At 44.2% G+C, this 9,486-nt stretch overlaps 1 protein-coding gene and 1 pseudogene across 2 annotated transcripts; one reads left to right on the forward strand and one right to left on the reverse strand.

Annotated features, from left to right (window-relative positions):
- Positions 1–3,414: 3,414 nt before the first annotated feature.
- LOC311601265 (serine/arginine-rich splicing factor 6-like) lies at positions 3,415–7,073 on the reverse strand (annotated as a pseudogene). Its single transcript has 3 exons — positions 6,640–7,073; positions 6,321–6,413; positions 3,415–3,463 (listed from the first exon to the last, which is right to left on the reverse strand). The product of its transcript is annotated as a serine/arginine-rich splicing factor 6-like (transcript).
- Positions 7,074–7,534: 461 nt separating this feature from the next.
- Positions 7,535–8,407, forward strand: LOC311601619 (ferritin heavy polypeptide-like 17E). Its single transcript, XM_084789174.1, has one exon. It carries the CDS (start codon positions 7,746–7,748, stop codon positions 8,274–8,276), a length of 531 nt encoding a protein of 176 aa, XP_084645300.1. The 5' UTR covers positions 7,535–7,745; the 3' UTR covers positions 8,277–8,407.
- The last annotated feature ends 1,079 nt before the right edge of the window (positions 8,408–9,486 follow it).

The raw sequence follows: 9,486 nt of genomic DNA on the forward strand, positions 1-9,486 counted from the left end.
ATATGCAAGGTTGTCCTTTTAATGTATAACCTCTTTTAACACATTGTACTGAAAAGAATACAGAAAAAATTGAACACAGAAACCTTCCCACAAGAGCTTTCACTACAAACTTGCTTTCATTAACTGTGAATGCTTAGTACTTTGATTCCCAATCCGAATGTTTATTCCTGTCCTTCTGTCTTCAGGATGTTTGAACTGTCTACTCACAATTGGTGTGATATAAACTTACTGAATTATGCGGCTAGAACTTAGGGACACTTCTCTATCCCCAATACAGCACTGAACAGCTCCCCTCTAAAAGAATTACCCATCTAACACCAGCTATTATTCATTAGAGGCAGGTGGACAGATAGTCACACTGCTCACGGGACATAAACTTGGTCAAATAGTCCAGTGTGACCAGATGTAGATGAGCAAGGATACTTTAAATTTCACCTTTCAATAGATCCCTGTAATAGCTCTAACCTTTGCTTTGTTTTTGAAAACACTCCAGGATACGCTTGCCCTTTAGTCCCCATCATTGCAAGACACAATAATCTTGACATGATCAACTATGTCTCTTCTTAATGCTATTAGGCTCATCAGGCTAAGTGAAATTGATGACACAGAATTCAATGTGGGAAAAGGGCTAGGCCAGACATCTCAAGAATTAGAGGGGAGGTGGAGGGCATTTAAAACGAGCCTCTGAAAGTAGGAGAGCTGAGAAAAGAGCTCAACTGACCAGCATCCAGAGCTGAAACAATTCCTCTAGCATTGACTCTACCCTTCACTTCCCTGTAGCATCAACAGGGCATCTTCCGTACATGGCATCTGAATTTCCAGCTGATGACACAGCAGAACTGACGTCTGAACCTCTGGAAGAACTCATATGCTAAGAGGATGGTGACTTTGGACCCTATAAGAAAATCCTCACTCAGCCAGTTCAGCAAGTACCCTCGAAAGTTGGCAGCCACATTGAACATCAACGTTTTTTTAGGTGGATCTAGATCTGCCTAGTGCCCCCAGGTTGCAGCATCCAGTTGCCAGTGTTCATCCAGTCCTCAATAATTTGATACACATTCATGGTCTTTCTATCCAGAAGTTCCAATTGTCCTATTGGCCTTTGGATCCAGAAGGTTCCAATTGTCCTACTGGCCTTTGGATCAAACTAATTATACTACTTGTGTAGTCAGGGCTTTCACCGGCAGTTACTATTTATTTGACACTTAAGATGTTCAAGGCAGTTGATATGTATCCTCATAGGTACATATCAATTATAAATACCCATAAGCATTTGGGCTCTGGATATCATTATTCCTGTCTAAAGACTATAATGCAACTATTTTTAGGCAATATTTCTTGAAACACAGGTCTTGAGGTCCTCCCAGGCAGCTTTTGATTAAGCTGCTGTAGCCGCTGTAGCCTAGAACCTGTATACCCGGTGTAGTATGAAACCTTTAATTGATCCTATGCCCTTCAGTGTCAGTTGGCCCTTAGACTTCCAGGAATAGGAGAGGATGTAAAAAGGCCAGCAGAGGCAGAGAGAGAGAGAGAGAGAGAGAGAGAGAGAGAGAGAGAGAGAGAGAGAGAGAGAGAGAAGAAGAAGAAGAAGAAGAAGAAGGAGGAGGAGGAGGAGGAGGAGGAGGAGGAGGAGGAGGAGGAGAGCATAGTAGGACTGGGGAGTAGGCAGGAGGAGGATCCAGGAGACAGAAGAGTAAGATAAGAGTAGACAGTTGATGCAGGAAGAAAGAAATTTGAGTAGGACTAGAGAGAAGAAGAAAGGAGATTGAGCAGAGTGAAAATAAGAGACAATTGAAAGTGAACTGAGCTAGAAGAGTGAGAAAACAGTTGGTGATAGTTGAGCCAGGAGAAGAGCCCACGAAGAACCCTCAAAGTAGCTAAAGAAAAAAGAAAATGAAGACAAATAGCTACATTTGGTGCCCCATGTGGGCTTTGAACCCACGACCCTGAAATTAAGAGTCTCATGCTCTACTGATTGAGCTACCTGTGAATTTTGGTATCAGAGACCTCTAGTTATAGCTTGACCTATGATACTAGCATAGTATATGTTAGAACCAATATTGTTTATATTCTTTATCCATTCATCCGTGGGTGCTGCCTGTGCCTTCAGTGGTCTTATTACTTTTTTCAGGGGTGGTACATTCCTTTATTTATTTATTTATTTATTTATTTATTTATTTATTTATTCACTTTACATCCTGGTGGTAACCCCATTTCTCCTCACCCTCCAACCCACCCAAGCTCATCAAGTCACATCAGGACTGAGCATGTCCCGTGGCCTAGCAAGGCAGTCCCACCAGGGGGAAGTAATTGAAAAGCTGTCAAGAGAGTCTGTGCCAGAGGGAGCACCCGCTCCCCTCAGTAGAGGCTGCATATGAAGCCTGAGCTGCTACATCTTTATCGAGGTCCTAGGTCCAGTCCATGTAAGGTACTTGGTTGGTGCCTCAGTCTCAGCAGGGCCTTCCAGGCCCTGGTCAATTGGATCACTTGGTCTTTTTGTGAAGCTCTTGTCACCTCAGACAAAAAGAGGATCCAGAAGTGTTTCTCCTGGAAAAGATTAAGTGGCTTGACGCAGCTGCCCCTAGAGGGTCAAACAACCAGAACAATCAGTGTGTTGAACTCCCAAGGAAAGTGGGTGGGGTTAGCAAGGTAAGAATGGATGTACTGCCCCAAAGTTCCATTACAGGAAGTACTTTACAATGGAGAAGTGGTCCTTGAATGCTCCTGCCCTAAATGAGCATTTTTGATCTTCCTGCATCTGTTGACTTGTTGAAATACACATTCCTATTGCTACCTGGGTTTCCCCATTTGTCTCAGTTATATTACTCCATCCAGATGTGCAGTTCTCAATCTAAAGGCATGATCTATATGCTGGAGTTCCCCCCTCAGTCCTTCACCTCAGTCTTTTTTCAATCATAGCTAGTCTATCTTACTGTTCCTCTGCAACACTGTCACAAACTTGCAATAGTTTGTAAAGGCAATGTTTCCAGTTTAGAAACACACCTTTGTGTGTCCTTTCCTCAACCACCTTAGAACTTGAAGAATATTTACTATACAATAACCTTCTAATCAAGTGTAGGAAAGACTAGGCCTTTGATTAGAATTTGTGTGCTCTCCACTCAGTTTCTAAGTAACTGTGATAAGAAATTCTCTCCTACACTAACACACGAAACGATTCCCCTCACTGTCCCTTATGCTTTAGTTCCAGAGATCAGCTCTCCCAACTTGGGGGTTTTATTTGTGTTCTTTTATCCATTTGTTTGTTTATTTATTTAATCACTGTACAGTCTGATCCCAGCCCCCTTCCTCCTCTCTTCCCAGTCCCATCTTCATGATCCCTCCTCCATGTTGTTGCTGTTTGTTGTTTCAGGCATTTTGTGTGTTGTGTGGGTGGAGTGGCCTGCCTTCCAGGACTCAGGTGAAGGCTGCCCATAACTCCAAGAGCTGGGAAGGTATCCGAGCCCTGAGGGGGGACAATGTCCCAAGGGGATCCTGAGACACAAGAGCACAGGAACCTCACAGCCCGGAGGTGGGACAGTGTGAAGATGACAGAGGTCCTTACAGAGGAAATGAATAAACTGCCTAAAGAAATCCAGAAAAACAGACACAAACAGTGTGAGGAAATGAATAAAACTGTTCACGATCTGAAAATGGAAACAGAAGTAATAAAGAAAACCTAAATTAAAGGAATTGTCGAAATGAAAAAATTGGGAAGTTGAACAGGAATTACAGAGGCAAGCTTCAACAGCATACAAGAAATGAAAGAAAGAATCTCAGGCACTGAAGACATGATAGAAAAAAAATGGATACATCAGTCAAGGAAAATGTTAAATCTAGAAAAGTTCTTATAAAAACCATCTACAAAATCTGGGACACAATGAAATGAAAAAATCTAAGAACAATAAGACTAGAGGAAGAAGAAACCCAGCTCAAAAGCCCATAAAATATTTTAAACAAAATCTTAAAAGAAAATTTTAGTAATATAAAGGAGATGCCTATAAAGGTACATGAAGCATACAGATCACCAAATAGATTGCACCATAAAAGAAAGTCCCTTGGCACATAATAATCAAAACAGTAAATGTACAGAACAAAGACATACATGCACACAAAGTAATTATATTTTGTTTATTTATTATTTACTTATTATTTTATTTTTTGGTTTTTCGAGACAGGGTTTCTCTGTGTAGCCTTGGCTGTCTTGGACTCACATTGTAGATCAGGTTAGCCTCGAGCTCACAGGGATCCACTGTGAGTTCTGCCTCCCGAGTGCTAGGATTAAAGGCATGCGCCACCACCGCCTGGCTACACACACAAATTAATTAATTAGTTGGCTAATTAACTTATTATATCTTTAGAAAGGAAAAAGATGTTGGGTGTGGTGGCACACAATATTAGTTCCAACATTTGGGCGGCAGAGGCAGGTGTGACTGTCAGTCCAACCTGGCCTACATAGAAATTTCCAAGTCAAACAGGCTACACAGCAAGACCTTGTTTCAAAAATAATAAGAAAAACAACTAATCAAAACCTGCAAGAATCCAGACCTCTTTCTTTTGTGTCAGATACATCCTTAAGCAAAAGAATAATTTACAGGGCTCTGTAAGTGAAAATACCTTTAATAAGGCCAGGTGTGGGCACTCTAGCCACAGCAGGCCATCCTGAGTTATGTTTATTATTTACTTTTGTTTCCCTCTGTGTGGGTTTATCCTGGTCTCCTTGGGTACTGCATGCATATGACACATCAACATATATTCATGCACACGCTCATGCATAAGATTAAAAATAAATAAAATATTTTAAGCTGTTTTTTAAAACATAGTAAGTCTGACTTAAGCAATTTAAATACAGGTTATCATCAGGACCTCGTGTAACGTCAGGGGCCTTTAGGAATTCACGGATAATATCTTACTCTAAACCTTGTGCTTCTCAAGCCTGAATGTGAGTTCATGCCACCTGGTGCCCTTGTTAAAATTCAGTTTCTGATACGGTGGATTGTGGACTGGGGCCTGGGAATCTGTATTTCCAAAAGTTCTTAGCTGAGGGCAAGACTTCGGGTCTGTGGCTCACACTTTGAGGAGCAGATACTTGTGAGATCTCAGATGTTTAAAATGAGCTTTTGACAATGCCCAGCGACAGGGGAAGACCGAAGTCTCTGACGTGTGTCTTAGATTCAGGCCGCATCACTGTTTTGTCTGGGAAGATTTAGACTGGCAGGCAGCGGGGCTGCTATGTTGCTTGCAGGATGCTTTCTCTTATAAGAGTTGCTGTGATCATGGTGTCTCTTTACAGTAATAGAGCAGTGACTAAGACAGAAGTTGGTACCAGGGAGAAGAGTACTGCTCTGACAGTCCTGGCCAGGTTGCTTATTGGCAAAATATGGACTTTGGTTTAGGAAAGCTTTTAAACATATTAAGTGGACATTAATGGGTCGTGTCAGTGAAACATGGAAGAAAGTACTGAGAGTGATTTGAACTGTGGGGACCCCAGGTCAAGAGGTTTCAGAGGGGAAATTTAAGTAAGTGTCATAGAGATCATTCTTGTGTCCTCAAAAAGGACAGCCAGCACCTTTTCAGCTGCTACGGGACTTCCCATACTCAGCCTTAGATCCTTTTATTTCTTTTTTTTTGTTTGTTTGTTTTTGGTTTTTCCAGACGGGGTTTCCCTTTGTACCTTGGCTGTTCTGGATTCACTTTGTAGACCAGGCTGGCCTCGAACTCACAGAGATCTCCCTGCCTCTGCCTCCCGAGTGCTGGGATTAAAGGCGTGCGCCACCACGCCCGGCTAGATCTGCTTCTTGAATGTGAATGGGAACTTGGATCAGACTTGGGTTTAGATTTGCTCTTTGATCTGGATTTCTTGCCTTTCGAACAGGATTGGTATCGGCCTTTGCTCCGTGATCTAGATCGGGAGCTACTTTTTGAGATAGTTCGAGAATCTACTGTGGCTGCTCCTGCAACTCCTACTCCATCTTCTTCTTCTTCTTCTTCTTCTTCTTCTTCTTCTTCTTCTTCTTCTTCTTCTTCTTCTTCTTCTTCTTCTTCTTCTTTTTAATATCATTTTTATTTTTAATTTATACTTTTACATCTTAATTTTTAAAGCTATTTTGTCTTAGCTTTTATCCCACATTTTTAAAATTTTTTATTAATTTATTCTTGTTACGTCTCAATGGTTATCCCATCCCTTGTATCCTCCCATTCTTCCCTCCCTCCCATTTTCCCCTTATTCCCCTCCCCTATACCAAGAAGAGACTTGATACCCTATGAGCATATACAGGGGGAGGAAATCCCCCTCAGGAACAGTCATAGGGGAGGGGAATAACCATGTTCTTCTTCTAGACCGTGGTCTGGATCCACTTCCAGAAGAAGAGCACCTATGGCTTGTTTGTGGCTTATCTTCAATAAGCCTGGTATTTCTGCTATTTATTTCTTTTTTATATAATTTATTTATATAAATTAAATCTTTTAAATAATTTATTTATTTTTATTGTATGTGCATTGGTGTTTTGCCTGCATGTCTGTGTGAGGGTGTCAGATCTTGGAGTTACAGACAGTTGTGAGCTGCCATGTGGGTGCTGGGAATTGAACGCGGGTTTGGAAGAGCAGTCAGTGCTCTTAACCGCTGAGCCATTCTCTCTAGCCCTGCCATTTATTTCTAAGCCTTCCAGTTTATCGAAAGTATGCTTCATTCATGTCAGAGTAGGACCTAAATTCAACGACAACCCCATTTGTGCATTCTTTGTCAGCATCTGCGTGAGTCACTTCTCCTGCTTGCCACATGAAATCCTTTAAATCTTGCCAACTGCAATGACTAGACAGATCTACAATAAGCCTGCATTCTGTACGAACAGGTGGTCCATATTTGTCTCAGCCAGAAGTTCCCCGACTGACTGCTGTATCCACTTCCACCACTGATGCTTCTGTAGCTGCAGCCATCACGGTCGCTGCGCGGGCCCCGGTGTGCTCTAAGATCACGCGCTCGCTACACAGCTCTTTGCTTTTCAGCTCATAAATGGCGTCATGCCCATCACGGGAGTCCTGGACTCCACAAAACCGTACCCATTTTTTAGGTCGCAATAAATTATTCAGTCTGGATAAAATAAAAAAAATAAATTTACCTAAAGAAAGCAAACAGCAGAATGTTGAGAAAAATGACATTGTAGAAATAGTCAGAGAAACAGCTTTATAAAGTATCCAAAGGATTTAGTTTAAAGCTTTGGAGTTGGGCTGGAGAAATGGCTCAGGGGTTGGGAGCACTGACTGTTCTTCTAGAGGACCCGGGTTCAATTCCCAGCACCCACATGGCAGCTCACAACTGTCTGTAACTCTAAAATCTGATACCCACGGACAAACATGGGCATAAAATAAAAATAAATTATTAAAAAACAAACAAACAAACAAAAACTTTGGAGTTTATTTATACAGTCCTTTAAAACTTGAAGGTGTAGGTCAGTGGGCCGCGTTGCTACGGAAACCAACACTCTTGGCACGCCCCCTCCCTTTTTAAGCCCAGAACGGAAATGATGTCATCAATAGGCACCATCCTCATTTCCGCTGCTGCCTCGAAGTCGCTTGAGGCTCGCTTGCCGTGCTCCTTTGGTGGTCTTCCTTTCTCTCGAGGAACTCTGGGACTGTGCCTTTCCCTTCGAACCGGCCCTGCCCATCTGAACTGGTGGTGAGCTGCTGAGGCTGTCTCGGCTGAACTGGTGGTGAGCTGCTGAGGCTGTCTCGGTGTTTAAACGCCCGCCATGGCCGAAGCCCCCTCTCAAGTGCGTCAGAACTATGACCGCGACTGTGAGGAAGCCGTCAATACGTATATCCATCTGCAGCTCTATGCCTCCTATGTGTATATGTCTATGGGCTTCTACTTTGGCCGTGATGACGTGGCCCTGGAAAACTTCAAGCGTTTCTTCCTGAGCAAGTCAAACGGCTGCAAGGCAAGTGCCGAGATGTTCATGGCTCTGCAGAATAAGCGTGGCGGCTCCCTCGTCTTTCATGATATCTCAAGACCAGACCGCAACAACTGGCAAGGAGGCCTTCAGGCCATGGAGTGCGCCTTACACTTGGAGAAGACCATCAACCAGAGTCTGCTGAACCTGCACGAATTGGCCAAGGCAAAAAGCGATGCCCATCTCTGCAACTTCCTGGAGCAATACTGTCTGGATAATCAAGCCCAGGCTCTGAAGGAGATGAGCGGCTACCTGATCACCCTGCGCCAGATGGGGGCCCCGGAGCACGGCTTGGCTGAGTACCTCTTCGACAGGCTCAGCCTTCCATAAAGCCTCAAGTGGACTGAACTGGGATGCCCCCACTGCCATTGGGGCCTTCCTCTGTTCATGCTTTAAAGCAAGTTCACTTATCTTATGCTCCTGTTTGACAGTTGTTTAAAATAAATTCTGTTCCCAGCAAAGGTAAAGTATCGAGTTGTTGTTTTTTGTTTGTTTGTTTGTTTGTTTTGAGACAGGGTTTCTCTGTGTAGCCCTGGCTGTCCTGGACTTGCTTTGTAGACCAGGCTGGCCTCGAATTCACAGAGATCTGCCTGCCTCTGCCTCCCGAGTGCTGGGATTAAAGAGGAAACAATGAGGCTTCCTGGCCTGGATTTTGGTCCCGCCGGCTACGCAGGCGGGGAGGAGAAGGAGGGGGCAGGGAGGAATTTGAGGAGGGTGGGTGGGGGGGGGGAAGGTGTAAGAGAAGGAGCTGAAGGGGCTGGAGAGGGCGTGTGAGTAGGTGGGGTAGGGAGAGAGGGGTTAGGGTCAGAGGGAGAACTCCAAGGCGTAGGGTAAGGTGGAGACAGGTCTACTAGAAGATCTTGTTGTTCGTTGTCAGGCAGCACGGGCTTTGGGCGAACTCCTGGGTGTTTTTCGGGTGTCTCAGGCACCTTAGAAACTGCAACTGGGAAGAGAGAAGTTGGCAGGGGGCCCAGGAGGAAAGACTTGAGCCACCGTGGTGGGTCTCGGATCAGGGATTTTCACGTGATTATATATGGGACCTGATCTGGGTGGCCGTGAGACCCAGGTTTGTAAACAACATCTTTAACCTGTAAGATAATAGTAAGGTTAAATGTCCCGTCGCTAAGCCACCCCATGTTAAAGGTTGGCCACTCTGAGGCACAGAAAACCTATGTGCACGAGCTTGAACATCCTTAAAGAGTCAGAGTCAAGGGGGTCGTCACAGTTTGTCTCATGTCAGTACGGTCGAGGGAGAGGAAGACAGAGAGAGACAAGACAGAGACAAACAGGTTCAGATTCAGATTGAGGTCGAGACCGACGTTATTATCGGGCCCTCTTTTAGACAACCACCTGAGCGTCCTCCAGGGCGAAGGGGAGAAAGGTCTGGGCACGTCTGTCCCCCCCCCCTTTTTTTAAAAAATATAGAAATACAGATGTGCGCACTACAGAGGCACCGAAAGTGGCTCGCCGACCAGAAAAGGGAACAAACAGAAAAGAGCTCGCGAAGCTCACAGAGCACAGACAAAAGGAACGCCGCGGG

The sequence above is a fragment of the Acomys minous genome (genome assembly GCF_964271855.1).
Source record: "Acomys minous genome assembly, chromosome: 7".
Lineage (NCBI taxonomy): Eukaryota > Metazoa > Chordata > Mammalia > Rodentia > Muridae > Acomys > Acomys minous.